Consider the following 18570-nt stretch of genomic DNA (forward strand, 5'->3'; position numbering starts at 1 on the left):
TTTTTAGGATTTTAGGATGTTTCTAGGATTTTAGGATGTTTCTAGGATTTTGGGACATTTTTAGGATTTTAGGATGTTTCTAGGATTTTGGGACATTTCTAGGATTTTAGGATGTTTCTAGGATTTGGGGACATTTTTAGGATTTTAGGATGTTTCTAGGATTGAAGATTTAGATGCAACAAGAACAAATTTTTTTTAAAACTATGTTTCAATTATGACTAATAAATCTACCCTTTTTTAGGATGTTTCTAAGTTTTATGATTTTAGGGCTTTTCTTGGATTTCAGCACATTTCTGAAATTTTCGCACATTTAGGATTTTAGGAAGTTTCGAAAATTTTAGGGCATTTTTAGGATATTTCTTGGGTTTTTTTTTATGTTTCTGGGATTTTGGAAAGTTTGAATGATTTTAGGACTTTTATTGAATTTGAGACATTTTGCAGATTTCAGGACATTTCTAGGATTTTAGGATATTTCTGAAATCTTTTTGACATTTTGGATTTTAGGAAGTCGCTGAGATTTTTTCTTTGATTTTAGGAAGTTCAAGAGATTTTTGGACATTTTCAGGATATTTCTAGTATTTAAAGATGTTTCTGCTGTTGGATGTTTGGGATGTTTATACTCTACTCTACCCTATACTACTCTATTCTACACTACTCTATTCTACACTACTGTATTCTACTCCACTGTATTCTACTCTGCTCTACTCTACTCTACTCTGCTCTACTCTACTCTACGCTGCTCTACACTACTCTACTGTACTCTACTCCACCCTTCTCTACTCTATGCTAATCTATGCAACTCTTCTGTAATCTACTCTACTCTACTCTACGCTACTGTATTCTACACTACTCACTTTACTCAGCTTTACTCTACTCTACTGTACCCTTCCCTTCTCTACTCTGTTCTAGCTGTACTCTACTCTATACTTCTCAACTTTACTCAACTTTACTCTACTGTACTCTTTTCTTCTGGGGGTTTGGAAAGTTTGAAGGATTTTAGGTCATTTTTAGGACTTTGGGACATTTCTAGGATTCAGGACATTTCTGAGAGTTTAGGACATTTTGAGGACATTTCTCTGATTTTAGGACATTAGTGTCTTATCTTGGACCCCTGTCGGGGTGTGGGGGGATCCTCCACTGACACTTTTTCTGATCAACAAGCTTTATTTTGATGCTGTTTTATGCTCTCTGACACCTTATGGAGACTAAAAGGACAAAATCAGTTCCCAGTGTGAATCACTTTATTGTTATTGTGAATTAGAAAACGGCCGGGGGGCCACCTGGCACCCTAACGGGGGCCGTAAGTTGAGTGTCTCTGCTGTAACGTGTGTTTTTGAGAAGCTCGTAAGGATATGAAGAAGCATGATGAGGTTTTTTCATCATCGTGTGTGTGTGTGTGTGTGTGTGTGTGTGTGTGTGTGTGTGTGTGTGTGTGTGTGTGTGTGTGTGTATATGTCCCAGATCTGAGAGCTCACATTAGCATATTTTAGCGAGTGTTTGATTCCAGCGTGTGAAGCCTCCACGTCTGTTCATCCTCCTCCTCCTCCTCCTCGGAGAGAAAGCGAGGCAGATGACGGTTTCAGTCAGATGAATCCACAGCGAGACAAACGATCCGAGCGTCAAAAAAATCGACATTTTCTCCAGTTTTCTGCTATAGATCGCGTTGATAGAAAACAGCGTCCCTTCATCGAGCTATTTGTGTCGTTTTTATGTCATCATGTCTCTGTATCCCAATATAATACTGATCAAAAACTGTAAAAAAAAAAACCAAAAACGTCCCAGAAATCATCTAAAAATAGCAGCGATGGTGTGATTACAGAGAGAAATGAGATCACGGTGGGATGATTGTGGCTTCAGTCTCACAGCAGCTTCGTCTCTCAGATTCAGGCGTCTCCGTGTCGTCCTCTGAGGACAGACCGTTGTCACTTTTACATGATGGACGCAGATCTGAGTCTGACCTGCAGGACGACACGTGCACAGTCTTCTCGTCCCGTCCTCTGTATTCACAGCGTCCATAAAAACACAGATACACACATGACTTTGAGTTAAATTACACGTGTTACACGGGAATCCTTCTGAATATGAGCCCAGATACCAAATCACATACAAGTTTACCAAAATAAACCTCATCCTGCAACTCCAAACTAAACCCTCAAAAACATTCAAAATTACTCTAAGGTCCTTCTCTACACTATGCTACTCTACTCTACGCTACTCTACTCTACTCTACTCTACGCTACTTTACTCTACGCTACGCTACTCTACACTACTCCACGCTACTCTACTCTACTCTACTCTACTCTACGCTACTCTACTCTACTCTACTCTACTCTACTCTACTCTACTCTACACTACTCTACGCTACTCTACTCTACGCTACTTTACGCTACTCTACACTACTCCACGCTACTCTACTCTACTCTACTCTACTCTACTCTACGCTACACTACTCTACGCTACTCTACTCTACGCTACTTTACGCTACTCTACACTACTCCACGCTACTCCACGCTACTCTACTCTACTCTACTCTACGCTACACTACTCTACGCTACTCTACTCTACACTACTCTACGCTACACTACTCTACTCTACTCTACTCTACTCTACTCTACACTACTCGACTCGACTCGACTCGACTCGACCCTTACTTTACGCTACTCAACTTTACTGTACTCTACCTATGCTACTCTATTCTATGCTGCTGTATTCTACACTACTCAAACTTTACTCAACTTTACTTTACTCTGCTCTACCCTTCTCTACTCTATTCTAGCTACTGTACTGTACTCTACTTTATGCTCCTCATCTTTACTCTACTCTGCTCTACTCTGCTCTACTCTACTCCCCCCTTGTCTCCTTTCCTTAAGCCTCCTCCTGTCTCTTCTTTACTTCCTAATCGCTCCTCCTCTCCTTTCCCCTGGTCTCCCCTTCCCTTCTCCTCTTCTCTCCTCTTATTTTGTTTTGTTGTCTCTTTGCTCCCATCTCCTTTGTTTTCCTCCTTCTCTCGTCCTCTCCTCTCCTCTCCTCTCCTCTCCTCTCCTCTTCCTCCTCTCCTCTTCCTCACATCTCTCTTCTCTCCTCTTGTTGTCTCTCTCCTCCTCACCTCTCCTCTCCCTCATTCCTGTCCTTCTTCTCCTCCTTCTCCTCCTCTATCTGTGATGAGAGGTTAAATGGGCATCTGGGACAAATGTGGCCCTCAGGCCGTCCTCATCTGTGTGTGTGTGTGTGTGTGTGTGTGTGTGTGTGTGTGTGTGTGTGTGTGTATGTGTGTGTGTGTGTATTTGTGTGTGTGTGTGATAACACTCCTTCAATCACCTTGAGAAAAGTTTCCTCCTCAAACTGTATGAACTTAAATGGGATTCACGTTATGATATGTTCATTTTTAATTTTCTGTTTTTGTTTACTCTGAACATAAACAGCTGCTTGTTTTTTCTTTTTTTCTATCGCGTGTAAACACGAGACGTCGTATTTTAAATCCTAAAGTGTGACTGTCTTACAGACCATCAGAAACTGGAGAGAGAAGCTCGGATCTGCAGATTGCTCAAACACTCCAACATCGGTGAGACTCCTTCTTTAGTTTTGGTTTTTGTTTTAACCCTTTAACACCTGAAACAACATCAGTTTTCTTTTGCTGCATTCAGACGCCTTTCACTTACAAACATCTGGAACCAGAGAAACATTGGTTTGATTTGAATAAGTAGATTTGTAAAGTTTTTATTTTTCTAAAGGCTTTGGAAAAAAAATTTAAAAAATAAATAAATTATATATATATCAGGATATATTTCAAAATATTTAAAGAGTTATTATTTGTTAAGCACTTTTTGAGGTAATTTCATTTTTGTAAACGTTTTTAAAAACTTTTTTCTTTGAGATTTTAAATGTAATTTTCCTATACTTTTAACTTTTTCTTTTTTTGCAAATTTTGGGTCACCTTCTTACGTTGCTCAGAGGCATCTTGCGACATTTTTGCAAAAAAATCTAAGCTATTTATAGTTGATTATCTAATAATTCTAATTATATATTTAAAATTATGTTACACAATTGTTAATTTTTTTTCCAGGTCATTTCCTTTTTTTAATAATTTTTTAAATGTATTTTTCTTTTACTTTTTACTAATTTCTTTCTTATTTTTTTCCTCTGTTGCTTCTGGATTGAATAATCAAGTTTATGGTGAAATTGCAAATAATATGCAGAAGCCATCTCGTGCAATTTCTTCTTAAAGTCCTGAAAATAATTAAAGTTTTTCGTTCTTATCATCATTAAATCCCATGAGAGGACCAAAACCGTCAAAGTGCTCGACTGGAATCAGAGCGCATGATGTTTTCGGGCGTGTTTTTGGGTGTAACTGTGTCAGATTAGGAGATCACGGAGGCGTCCCTTCTCGCTGTGATTTGGCTGACAGACTCGACAGACTGCTCGTTTGACTCTTTGCCGAGGACAGATTTCACCTTTCCACCTGAACGCGCCGTCAGTCCTCTCTCACTCTGCCGTGTCTGTACTTTCTTTTTTTTTAAAAATGTCACGGTAATTTCCCTCAACAGCTGATTGCTTTAGTTTTTAGGAATGAAATGCACTTGTCGGGGACTATTTTCAGTGGTGGATTTATCCACATTTGGGGCTCCAAATTTCAGGGATTTTTGGAAGTTTTAGGACTTAAGAATGTTTGTAGGATTTTAGGACATGTCTAGGAAGTTAGCATGCTCCCTAGATTTTAGGACATTCCTTGGATTTTAGGACGTTTCCATGATTTCAGGACATTTCGAGGGCACAAGGATGTTTCTCCAATTTCAGATCATTTCTATAATTGTAGGATGTTTTTAGAAATTTAGGAAATTCCTGGGACCACTGGATGTGTCTAAGATTTTAGGACATGTCTAGGAAGTTAGCATGCTCCCTAGATTGTAGGACATTCCTTGGATTTTAGGACGTTTCCATGATTTCAGGACATTTCTAGGACGCAAGGATGTTCCTCGAATTTCAGATAATTTCTATAACTTCAGGACATTTTTAGGAATTCCTGGGACTATTGGATGTTTCTAAGGTTGTAGGATTTATTTATTTTTCGAATTTGAGGACATCTTTTAGGATTTTAGGACATCCGGGTCTTAGCTAGGACCTCTGTCGATGCTGTTTTATGACACCTTATGGCGACTAAAAGGACAAAAACAATTCCAGTGTGAATCACTTTATCTTTTCAGTCACCAGGTTTTTCTTTACGACTAAATGCAGACAGATTATTTAGATGTTTTTTTTCTGCGTCTTTCTCCTCCTTCAGTTCGTCTCCATGACAGTATCTCAGAGGAGGGCTTCCACTATCTCCTCTTTGACCTGTGAGTTGTTTCCTCTCTTCTTCTTCCTCCTCCTTCTCGCCTTTTACTTCATTTTCTGTTTCTGCCGTGCTGTGCTGCTCTCCCTCCTCCTCCTCCCTCCTCCTCCTCCTCCTGCTCCCTCGTTGCTTCATTTTCCACTCCCTTCCTTCAGTCCTCGCTGCATCTGTCTCCTCCTTTTTCTTTCTTTATATCCGCATTCCTTCTTCTCCTCCTCTCCTCATCGCCCCCTCCTCCTCGCTTGCAGGGCAGTTCCCCCCATTACATAACACGCCACCCCTCCTCCCTTTACCTCCATCCTTGCGGCTTCCACTTTACCGCACACACACACACACACACACACACGGATTCAACACTCCCCCGCACTGGAGCCAGTCTCCATGGCAACCCAGTCGGAGTGAATCCTGCAGCCGGGGTTTCCCCCTAATGAGGACATCCCCCTCCTGCCTCTGTGTGTGTGTGTGTGTGTGTGTGTGTGTGTGTGTGTGTGTGTGTGTGTGTGTGTGTGTGTGTGCCTGAGTGAAAGGATGTACATAAGGTGGCGTTTTAACCTTCGTCTTTACATTTCTCAGGGTGACGGGAGGGGAGTTGTTCGAGGACATTGTGGCGAGAGAGTACTACAGCGAAGCAGACGCCAGGTAAACATCGTTTCTCGTCTCCGGCCCCTTTCTCTGTCCCTCGTCCATCCCGTCCATGTGTCAGTCCTCCAGCCTCTGCAGTCCTCCAGCAGCACCCAGAGTTCGCCTCCTCTCATTAGACGACTTTGACATTTTTTTTTTTTCTAGTCTTTATGGATAAATATCTCCACGCAGTTGCTCTGTGAACTGAATTGCAAATCGAGGTCGAGTTTTGTTTATTTATCTACCCCCCCCCCCCTCCCGGAGTCAGGATTCACAGACAGATGGAAACATACACATGCAAGAAAATGCACACACGCCCACGCTGTAACCCCCCCTCAGGAGGTAAATCAATTGGACTGTGGAGGCGGTTTGTGGAGGCGAGCGAGAGAAGAAACGAAGGGGGACGGAAATATAAGGAGGAGAGAAAAAGAGGTAGAATTAGAGATGCAGCAAAAAAATGAGGAAACGCCGATTTCTTTGCAGCTTTTTGAAATATCCGTCACTCCTCGTCCCATCTCTTTAACGCCCCACATGTGGTCATATTCAGAGCTTTAAATTTCCTTATTCTGAATATGCTGGCTCTAATTCGGTAAAATTGGAGTTTAGGTTATTTGCCAATAACAAAGCACAAGATTAAAACCATCAGACTTCAAGAGGAAGCACACACTGATCAGTGAATGCAAAATCTCATGCAAAATCATAAAATAACATGATGAATATTAACCTTTTGAAACATGGAGCGGCATCACTTTTCTTGTGTTGCTTTCAGACGCCTTTCATAAATATTTAAATATTTGAACCCATGGGGAAAAAGCAATTAGCAACTTGGTGAAATGTTACAAAAAATGCAAGAAATTAGTAGATTTAGATGAAAGAAATTATTTAAAAAGCTAGGGAAAAACTATACTTATAATTATCATAATAACATATTTAGAATTATAATGCATATTTTTTATATTTTAAGCACTTATACAAGTCTTGTTTGACTTCCTCTCTTTCTATATTTTATTATTTGTTTGTTTTACTCATTATCAGGTCAATATTTTGGGTTTTTTTGTAATTTTTTTTTCTATTTCTTGTTGCATCACTTATTGCCTTCTTATGGTTTAGTAAAAAATTATGCCAATTTGCTAAAGTTTCAAAGGGTTAAAAATACCCTATTTCACATAGTCAGTTTTGTATTGCTTTTTCCAAAATAATTAATGAACATAATTATTAATGAAACCATGACATTTATTTACTGCACACGTTGGTAAGGTGTAGAAATACCTAAAAATGTTATGAAACTGTCACCATGCTCGAATATAACTGTGTTTATTTGGTTGAGCTCAAGCAGCAGTTTTTTAAGGTGTCCCACAGGGGTCTATACTGGGTCCTCTTCTATTCCCTGTCTACAGAAACATTATCATCCCTGCCATTCTGCATCGTACTTACATTTTTATGCTGATGATGCCATATATAATTCTGTATACCACAGCTCTTCTCTCAGCGTGGTAACTGATAAGCTCAAGCATTCTTGTCCTTACACTAATCTGAAATACCTTGAATTTAAACCTTTGAACAAAGAGCAAATTGGCTTTATTCCTCTAATAAAAACATGAAAAGAAAACAATGAGCAGTGGAAAAATAAGAAATAACAAAAAAAGAGAAAGAAATTAGTAAAAACAAAAAGAAAATATTGTTTTGTTTTGTTTTCTTAGACATTTCGCCCCAGATTTTAAAAAATAGTTGTCTATATCTACGAGTTTCTTGCAATTTGTAGATCATTTCTTGCCAAGTTGCACATTGCCTTTTCCCCATGTTTTTACTTTTGAAAGGCGTCTGAAAGCAGCACAACAAAAGTTGTTTTTTTTTATTACAGAAATTTTCCTAAAGTACATTTAACATGTTTGGGATAGGCCTACATAGATAGCTATAGTTACATAAATTCTCTTTTTTTAAGTTTCTTTGATTACATTAATGGTACTTTTTTGTTTATGTTACTTGACTCAATTTGATGGAGGTTTTGCATATTTTAAATGGAAACTAAACTAAATATATGGTGAAATTATGCTATTATTAAAGAGTGTTTTGCCTGTTGCAATCCATTTAGTGTGCATACAGACATCTTATACTCTTGCATTACCACAAACTCAAAAACTGATTGGATGAAGCATTTATTATTGGAGCACAGCTTGTATTTCATTTTTTAATAATGAATTATGAAAATACATTTTTTTGGTGTGAGAACAGTTTCACGAATTCCCCCGACATGGCTTATTGTCAGGATCAACGTTTAAATGAACTTGCAAAAAATCCAATTTCTGAAAAATTATTATGTTTTATTGTTTAAATAAATTGAAGCAAATTTGGAGTTAAAAATGAAACAAAACTGATGAATTTCAATGAGGCTGAATTCGCTGCTGTTTGTTTTCACACCTGTGCTTTCGCACCAAAATTCCAGTTTGAATTTAGGACACATTTAATCACATCAGAGCCCCGAAAATCACCTCCTGTTTATTCTTCTGTTTTCTCTTCTTTTATTTTGCTTTCCCCCCTCTCATCTGCCTTCATCCTCCCTTTTTTCTTTGCATAAATTTGTGTGTGTGTGTGTGTGTGTGTGTGTGTGTGTGTGTGTGTGTGTGTGTGTGTGTGTGTGTGTGTGTCACTCGATGTGTTGTGTGTGTGGGTGTGTGATTAGCATGGCTTGATTACTGTCCAACAGTATCTCACTGACAGTTTCCTCTCTGTGCTCCATCTGCACTCAGAGCCGCTCCATCCCTCCGTTCTCCACCCCGTTAAAGAGCAGGTTCACCCAAATGACAAAAAAAAAAAAAAAACAGATTTTCATCCCGTAAACCACGAGCCGGATCCAGATCGGCCATGTGGAGAGGGTGTAGTTTTACGCATCCAGGTTTTTGAGATATGTGTCTGTTTCCGTCCCGATAGCAGAGGAGAGTGGAGTTTAGTTTTTGGGGCTCACAGCGTCGACTAATGACAACATTTCTCAGCAGCGTGTCTCTCCACATTAGTGTCCCCATTATTCTGGATAATCCTCAGAGACTATTTATTCAGTGTAAAGTAGCTCCAGTGAAAACAGTCGACAGTGAGGTTTGAGGATTATCAGGAGTTTTTCGCCACGCAAGCAGCTCAGGGATCGGCGAGTTTGTCAGTCGTTTCGATCCAAACTGAAATATCTCAACGACTGTTTGACATTCATGTTCCCCAGAGGATGAATCTTAACCACTTTGGCGATTCTTTGACTTTTACAGTGGCACCACCAGCAAGCTGACGTTTTATATTTGGAGTGAAATGCCTGCAGCCATTGGATAGACTGTGATGTGATTTGGTTCAGACATTCAGCAACTATAATAATAACAGCAATTCTCTAATGTCCGATCTAGCATCGCAGTCTGCAGCCTTGACTGTCAAAACAGCGAACTTTGGCCATTTTGTATAAAACTGTCTGGAGCCACAAATATTTTTGAGTCTTGAAATAATAGTATCACAGGGCTGAAACATAGAGACGGACAATTGTGCACTTTATTAGTATTATTATTAAATTTTCATCTATAAATGTGTGGAGGTGCAAGGGCCCGTTCATCGCTGCTTGCAGCTTTAACTATCATTACATTTTCATCTAAAAAATAACATCTACAAATTTATAAACATATGTATATTATTTGAATTTATCTATTTATTTATTCATTTATTTAAATTAACTGTTTGAACTGAATTTATCCGCAATAGGATATATAAAGATTTTAGGACAATTTTAATAATATATTTCTTATAATATATTTAGAATACTAATAATAATTATTATTATTATTGATAATAATAATGTTTGTTATTTATTATTATTATTATTATTTAATTTCCATCTAAAAATAACATCTGCAAACTTACAAACATAAAAACATGTATATTTTTTGTTTTATTTTCATGCATTTTGTGAAGCATTTTGTAAAAGTGTCGAACAAACAGTAATCATACATGACTTATTGTATTGACTTATTATTAATTTAATTTGAGTTGGGTTTTTTTACACATAATGTGACTGGTGATAGAATTGCAGAAATTTTATTTTTTTCTTCCAAAAGGACAGGGTAAAATTTTCAGTTTAAAAGAAACTTTTAATAGTAATAAATTAAGTTTTTTTCTGTGAAGTTGTTTGCATCTTGACTGTATTTTTTTTACATAATTATTCTGGCAGCTGCACAGTGCACCTTCATTTTAGAGGAGTGTCTGCAGAAATTTTAAAGATAAATATCTCAAACCCTGAAAAAATATCCAAACTATCTACACAGAAAGTTAGAGATAAGTTAGAAAATCTGCGTTTGTCATTTTGGTGAACTGATCATTTAATCTTCTGTTCCCTCAAACAGCCTGTCAGATGTTCCCCGTCTCTGTATTTCTCTGTATTACCGTCTCTGATGCTTCCTCTCCTCCCCGTGTCCCCTCCTTTATATCTGCTCCTCACCTGTCGTTTTGTCTCCACAGTCACTGTATCCATCAGATTCTAGACAGTGTGTCTTACACCCACCAACATGACATAGTGCACAGGGACCTCAAGGTGTGTGTGAGTGTGTGTGTCTCATGCTGTTGCATTGCCCTGCACCCTCTCTGCACAGGGGCCACGTGCTCGCGGTTTAATTTCTGCCTGTGATTTCAAATGCCTGTGCCTGCCTGTCTGACTCCGTGTCTGCCTGTCTTCAGGTTTTTGGCTTTTGGGACTCTTGTTGCACTATTTTAGACGGTCTGAACTAGAATTGTGATTTCCTGTGGGCTCTCGCGGATAAAAACTCTGCGAGAGGGAGTGAGTGAGTGAGTAGGCATGAAAGAAAGTGAATGAAAGTAAAAGTCAGTCTCTACTTCAGACTCTTGGAAACCTGCTAAAATGTTTCGTCAAAGGCAGCGTTGCCGACTAAATTACGCGGGAGAGTGTGCAGGTTAGACACAGCGGCGCCCACGTGGAGCTGCAGCGCACTCCCACGCTGCCTGACTAATGTTTGGACTTTTCTTAACAACAGAAAATACCAAACTGCACACCTTCTAGGTCAGCGTGCTTTTTGGTTTTTGGATTTTCGTCTCAGAAAAAAACCCAAAAGACAAATAGTTATTTGATTTAATTTCTAAATCCATACTGAATAGAAATGCCATTTAATTTTGTTTTTCTCTTATTAAAAAAATAAAAATAAAAATAAATAAATAAATTCATTAAAAAATACCCAAGGAAACAATTTTGGCACTTCACGTCAAAGTTCCGGTTTTAGAAAACGTCACTTTTTTTCATTAGTTTTTTTTGTTTGTTTGTTTTTGTTGCTTTTTTATATTCTTTTTTTTTGTACAAAATTAAGAGGCATTTTTGAAATACGCAAACAACCAAACAAACAAAAAACAAATAGTAACATGCCATTTTAGTTTTCGGGCTCAGAAATTGAAAATACAGAATAGAAATATCATTTAATTTTCTTTTTCTCCTATAAAAAAAAAACAAAAACAAACAAACAAGAAAACAAGAGAAAAAAACACTGCTTTTTAATTTTCTGAAACTGGAAGTTTAAAGTGTTGGGTAAAAAAAGAGATAAATAAGTAAATAAATACAACTTCCTAAAATATATAATATATATATATAAGTATAAAATGATGTCAGAATATAGTAACAGAACAATGCTGGTATATGGATTAACAGTGTTTTTCATTTTATTTCATTTTTAACCCAGGACAACCTCCTGCTTCAGAAAATAAAAAGAATATTTTTTTTTTATTTTTGGTTTTCTTGTTATTTATTTATTTTTTTTTTATTGACAGGAGAAAAAGAGACACCAAAGTGGCATTTTATGTGTTTTCTATTTCTGACCTAATTTGGGGGTTTAGAAATGAATATCTTTCTGTATTTGTATTTTTTTTTTATCATTTCTGTTTCTGAGAGTAAAATACAAAGACCAGAAAGTTCACAGACCCCTCTCCCTCCGTTTGCTCACAGACAGGTTCACACTTTTTTGTGTGTGCAGTGAGGATACACGTATGTGCGTGTGTGTGCGTGCGTGTGCGTGTGTGTGTGTGTTTGCCCTTTATTGAGATGTGGCTGCCTCTGCATGGATGTGACAGTTGGGGGGCATGAATGTGCTCAGACTAACCTGCTCCCCCTGCTGTTTGCGCGCAGTCATTGCATCCAGCAGATCCTGGAGGCCGTGCTCCACTGCCATCAGATGGGGGTGGTACACAGAGACCTCAAGGTGAGTCACCTGCAGGGGTGTGTGTGTGTGTGTCTGTGTCTGTGTGTGTGTTGTGGGAGGCCTGTGAAGTTGTGTTTGTCTCACTGTTGCACCACTTTCTGCAGGCTGGTAAGTGCAGCATTTAACCCTAGCCTGTCTGTGCATGTCAGCGCGCCTGATCAGCCAACGCCTGCATGAGTTTGTGCCTCAGACTGACGTCTGTGCATGTATTTAAGTGTCGGTTTCTAATGATAATGTTTTTAATTGACTCTGAAGTGAAAGAGCAACTTAACAGCAGCTGAAGATCTTGTTTTTGCTGAAATTCAGTGGCTGAAGTGAAACTTTGCTGCGGTGATGTAAAGCTGTACTTCGGGCTGTCACATCGCTGTCGGGTTTGGATTCAGGTGCAAAAGACATGAAATTTTGTGAAAACATGGATTTTTCATCCTGGTGTTCAGTTACTCTTGAAATTCACTGAATTGCTCCAAAATATAGGTATGATATGACCCTGCAAATTACAAAAAAATATAGTATAATTAGCACAATATGTATAAATATGAATATTAATTTGGCATATGTGAATTTAAAATTCTCTAAATGCAAGCAAAATTTTATGTCTGACATAATTAAGGACATAGACGAGGACGTAATTAGACAAAAATGACATCTGACTGGTCTTTTTCCAATTGGAAATTATCTTATATTACTCAAAATAGTGTCTCAAAATTACTCAAAGTAATGCCATAAATGCCAAAAAAAAGAATCACTTCATTATAATTCCCAATATATCATCAATAAGCAGTACATAAACAATTAATAAGCAATTCATAACATACCGTAGTGTAATGATAAGCATATTTAAGGGCATTTTAAAGTAGTATGTTTTTTAAAAACCATAACTCCTCCTATGAAGTATCTGTAAGTGTTATAAACTGTTAAGAAATTATTGACAACAAAACATAACCAATAACAAGACATTTATATGATAATAACGTGTATAACAATTCATAGTATGCTACAATTTTTTGTAATAAACACATATTAAATAATATTATTTCAGCTGATTATTTTTAAATGTTTGAATTCATGTATTTATTTGAATTATTTGTTTGTATTTAATGTTTCTGCAATAGGACATTATAAACACTTAAAAGTAATAAATAATACTAAAAATTTAAAATTAAATTACCAACATATATCTAACTGAGTCTATACAATTTTAGTCTGTTTAAAAATATTTGTTTGTATATTGTTTATTGGAAATATTTATTGGCTGTTTATGCATATGTACATAAAAATCATATTAAGTTGGTTATTAGCAAAAAAATCAATTTGGTCCAACAAATATTTCTAAATTATTTAAAAGGAATTTAAAGTGTCATAAACTTATTACCATGATTATGAACACAGTTGATTTAGTTCCTGGTAAAATTATGTAATTGCAGCTATTTTTTTCACATTATTTTAAAGGATTTTTAAAGTGACACCGCTCAGAGGAGTTATAGTCATTAACAAAAATATTCATGAACAGTTAAAAATGTCCTTGTGTGCTTACGACTGCGGCCAGCTATAATGTGTTTAAGGCCATTTTATTAATCATTTATAAGCTGCGTTTGAACCTTAAAGAGGGCGTTAAAGTGTCGCCTGTTTCTTTAAGATGCAAAACAACACCGTGGTTCTTGTTTCATGGGCGAGTTGTTTATATTTATGAATATGAGTTTTTATTGAGACGCCGCTCTCGGCTCAGCTCACGTTATTGCAGCGAGACTCAGAGGAGCAGCACAGGTGACCTCAGAGGAGGGCAGGAAGGTTTCCCTCGTGGAGGTTAATTAAGTTACTGCAGAGGAAACGACGCGGAGCTGCTGCTGTTGTTGTTGTTGTTGTTGTTGTTGTTGTTGTCGTTGTTGTTGTTGTCGTTGTTTTCTCGTTAGTTGTGAACATCCTGCCTGCAGAGCTGAGGCTGCAGAAGGGGTTAATAATTTAAAAAGCAAACTCAACACCGACCCTTTTTAGTTTGGCTTTTAGTTGAAGTTTATATATTTATTGACTATTTATTTATATATTTTAGTCTGTTTTACAGTTTTTACTATTTTTTTTATCATTTTATTATTTTTACATATTTATTATTTATTTTACTTTCTGCTTTTGACCTTTTATTTACAGTTTGCTTATTTTACTGATTTACTTATCTATTTTTTTCTTATTACTATTGCTATGTTATTTATTAATCTATTTATTTGTTTACTTATTTACTTTTTTTAATCTTTCTTTTTTTTTCCTGCCTCTGGTGTTTCTTCACTTATGGTAGCATTTCCTCGGTTCCTGGTTTTAATGAGTACTATTTTGTGTGTGCGTGGTTTATTTTTATTTTTTATTCACATGCTTGTTTTTGCGCAATATATTTAAAAAAGGGGAACACCAAAACAAAGATTAATCCGTATATATTGTGTCGTTCCCAGCGCAGAGAGTTCTTTTATTCCCCAATTAAATAAACTCGCCATCTTTGTGCTTTTGGAAATGAGCAAGATCACCTCGTACTTGCTCTCTTTTATTTTTCTTGTCACTCTCTCTGACTCAGACTCCGCGGAGTTAAAACAGCCCGACCTTGTTAACGAGGAGCCAAAATGTCAACTCGCACCTCAAAGGATCCACTTGTTCTTCGCATAAACTCTCTAAACTAAATGTCATTTCTGATTAATGGCTTCAAAAGTTAGCAGTTTTTTGACAATAGACAAGAGAGAGCTGCAACAACTAGTTAATTTATCAATTATTGAATGTACTGATAAAAAAAATTGTTACATAAATTCTTTTTAAGATTATATATATGGCACATTTTATACACAAAGACAATTTAAAGTGCTTCACAATTTGTCATTATTTTGACTTGAGAAGACTTCACTTTGGTTTCTGAGTAATTTTGATTTTCTGTATTCAGCTGATTAAATGATTAATAAAAAATATCAGCAGAATAATCAATAATGAGAAAAATGTTTCAGAAATTAACAATAACCTACGAATGAAGTTTAGAAATCCACGCTAAATCCGTGTTTAGTAACCTCTAATAGGCTGACCTGATCTTGTCTAAGATGAGGTTATTTCCAAATAAATATGAAATGTATTTAATTTTACTTTATTTTTCAAAATAAATGTATTTATAGCTACACTTAAATGTGCTTATAATTTAATTTCAAATACTATATTGTATAATTTTATTTGATTATATATTTTGATTTGATTTGATTTTTCAAAAATCTTCCCATTAAAAAAAAAATATATATATATATATATATAAAGGCCAAAATGAAACAGATATATACAGTACAGCACTCACCTAAACAGAAGTCTACAGCCAAAATAAAAATAAAATAAATACACCCTAACCTAAATACACTCTTCTCGTCTCTTCTATGTGGAGTTACAAGTGCAATTGTCCCAAATTGGTGGGAAACCTGACAAAGATCCTCACTATTTCTTAAAAAATGATTTTACTGTGTATTTCAGTACCAGAAACTATGAGATTTTGTAGTTTTTTGTATTCATGTTGCATAATTTAATTTGGTTCGGCCTCTTTTTAAATGTTTTTTACTCCTGTTTAAGAGTCAAAAGTCCTCTAATGAGTTTGTGGAGCAGCCAGCAGAGGGTGACATGATGACTGTCCTGCAGCTGGAGCGACACGTCCAGCTGTTTCTGTGCTGGAATGATTATCGGCACAAATCAATCACGATGAGCAGCCGCCGGTTATAAAACGAGGAGCCGTGTTCGCAGTGCGTGCTGCGGACTCGTGTGTAGATGTTTGTCAGATTGCTGTTACATCAGCGTCTGAGCAGGAAAGACACGACTGTTGCAGAAAGACAAGCTGTGTTGCTCTTCCTCAAGTAAACAAATGGCAAAAAAAAGGCTTATACACATTTTTCAAGTCCCATCTGTCCGTCTCAGCCTCAGAGAGTGTGTGTGTGTGTGTGTGTGTGTGTGTGTGTGTGTGTGTGTGTGTGTATGTGTGTGTGTGTGTTAGAATATGTATAAGTGTGGGTATGAATGCTTGTGCGCTGCATCCGTGGCTATTCTTAGTCCTCTGATCCGGGTTTAACTGGTTACATCCCAGTGCTCGGTCACACTTTCTTTCCTGTGAAAACCAGAAGCAAGAGAAGGAAAGTTTTTATTTGAAATGCAGACCAGAGGCGTGACACGGTACCCCTCTGAAATCAGGTTGGTCCCCCTCGAGCTCCGTACCAGGGTGTTGGCTTTTAAGTATCACAGATGGATCACTTAACAGACGTACAGGTCCAGGACTTCTGGACCAGAACCTCTGCACAAAGTGACTGATGACACAAAGAAACACAAAAAACAACAACAAAGAGATGCAAAATGACTAAAAAGAAATGCAGTTGAGTACAAAGGGATGCAAAACAAAAACAGAGAGATGTAAAGTAACTACAAGAAGATGCAAAGTTATTTCAGAGATGCAAAGTGACTAGACAGAAATACAAAACGACCACGAAGACATCGAAAAGATGCAAAGTGAAAGCAAAGAGACACAAAATGATGACAGGGAGATGCAAAACAACTAAAAAGGCAACTGAGAGACACAAAATGACCACAAAGAGCCACTTAATGATGACAGGGAGACACAAAACTAAAAAGGCAACTGAGAGATGCAAAATGACTACAAAATAACCCGAAAGAACTATGAAGAGATACGAAATGACCACGTGGAGATTCAAAAAATTCAAAATCAAGTTAGAGAGAGTTGCAAAATCACCCAAAAAGATGCACAACTACAAACGCCTAAATGCCAGCGTCTACATTAAAAAAGTTGTTCTTTATTCTGACACATTGAGGATGTTTACATCGCCACAGATTTTCAGAGCGGAGGTTTGAAATTATGTAAATGTCTCTTGCACAAGGAGAGTTTTCGTAATGTGACTGTTTGCTGTTTGTGTCGTGCTCGCAGCCGGAGAACCTGCTGCTGGCCAGCAAGTGTAAGAACGCCGCGGTGAAGCTGGCCGACTTCGGACTCGCCATCGAGGTTCAGGGAGACCAGCAGGCTTGGTTTGGTACGTTACACGGACATCACACACACAACACGTGCATCACACACGTGCAGTGTGCACACCTGGACTGACCAGAGAACAATTACATACATTATCTGCAACTTCCTGACCAAACTAATCCTCTTGCAAAGCCCCACCCCCTCAATCTGATGCACATATGCAGTTTACAGGTCTGCCTGCAGCCGATGTACTGACAGACATTTAGCAAAACTGGGCCAAAAGGTTTGGAAGGTATGTTTTCTTAAAAAAAAAAATCACAAAAAAAAAAATCTTTTAAAAATGGACCAAAAAAAAAATCTTTAAAAAATCACCAAAAATGTGTGAAGAAAAAAAACACGCTTAAAATCTTTAAGGAAAAAAATTTCCATGAATTTCTAAAAAAGATGCTAAAAAAATTATATAATTTTTTTCCCTTAAAAATACGTCCACAAATTTCTAAAGAGCAAAAAATGCTAAAATTGCAAAAAATTTATGTTTTTAAAAATCACAAAGTTTTTCTTTGAAATGGACTAAAGGACAAAAAAAAGTAAAAAAAAAAAATCACCCCAACATGTTAAAAGAAAAAAACAACATTTTCCCCCCTAAACATTCCTTAAAAGTTTTAGTGAAAAATTAATAAATAACTAATTAAAAAAAAAAAAAAATTGTTTATATATATGGGTCCCTGTAGTGTACAGTCATCTAAATCCTGACTGCTGTGACTCAGGTCTCAAAATGTGCATTTAGTAAATCATGTTAATGAAACATTTGTCTGACACAGTGCGTTCGTAAGTTGTCGCACCTGAATCGTAAGTTAAAAACCCACAAATGGCAGCCCCGGAGAATCTCAGAGTCCAGTTTCCTCCGCAGGAACATGTGCCAGTCCGTTTCCTCCCTCCTCTTCCTCCTCTGGATGATGAAGGGCTGTGTTGGCAGCTGTGACGTGCAGCAGAGCTGTCACTCTGAAGGCTGCAGAGAGAAGTGTAGGCTTCCACACCACCGTTCATCCATACTGTCATTTCATCCTTTTTGTCAGCGTGCCCTCGAGTCTGTAAACACGACGGGATTTCTGCCTCCTCTCCCTCTAATATTAGACTCATCCCGTCTGACTGACAGGACACTTTGCTTCATCTTTTTGTTTACAGTTTCTCTATCTTTTCTTAAAAGAAAACAAAAACAAAATTCTATTGTAGTCATTTTTCTATTCAAGAAGCGAACTAAGATAATGAAATTTTAGGAGGCAATTACGGCCACAATGAATCAGTGCATGAAACTTTTTTAATACTTTGAGTCAGAGCCAAAAGTCTGCAAGAATTTTCTTCTTCTGCGTCTTTCACAAGTATTGAAACCTTTAAACCCTGTGAAAAAAAATAAAAATAAAATATATATA

General features: G+C 37.1%; 1 protein-coding gene across 7 annotated transcripts in view; it reads left to right on the forward strand.

Annotated features, from left to right (window-relative positions):
- The window catches only part of camk2b2 (calcium/calmodulin-dependent protein kinase (CaM kinase) II beta 2), a 59153-nt gene that overhangs the window by 4635 nt on the left and 35948 nt on the right, over positions 1-18570 (forward strand). For 5 of the 7 annotated variants that reach the window (XM_088070675.1, XM_088070680.1, XM_088070681.1 and 2 more), the window contains exons 3-7: positions 3503-3562; positions 5279-5333; positions 5903-5968; positions 12099-12171; positions 17102-17204. In XM_088070675.1, coding sequence (XP_087926801.1) covers positions 3503-3562; positions 5279-5333; positions 5903-5968; positions 12099-12171; positions 17102-17204 — 357 coding nt within the window. Of the gene's footprint in view, positions 1-3502; positions 3563-5278; positions 5334-5902; positions 5969-10432; positions 10506-12098; positions 12172-17101; positions 17205-18570 lie in introns of all 7 variants that reach the window. The other 2 variants (XM_088070676.1, XM_088070679.1) reach the window with 1 other exon arrangement.

Source organism: Plectropomus leopardus, chromosome 20 (genome assembly GCF_026936395.1).
Source record: "Plectropomus leopardus strain MGB_pleo_1.0 chromosome 20, ASM2693639v1, whole genome shotgun sequence".
NCBI lineage: Eukaryota > Metazoa > Chordata > Actinopteri > Perciformes > Serranidae > Plectropomus > Plectropomus leopardus.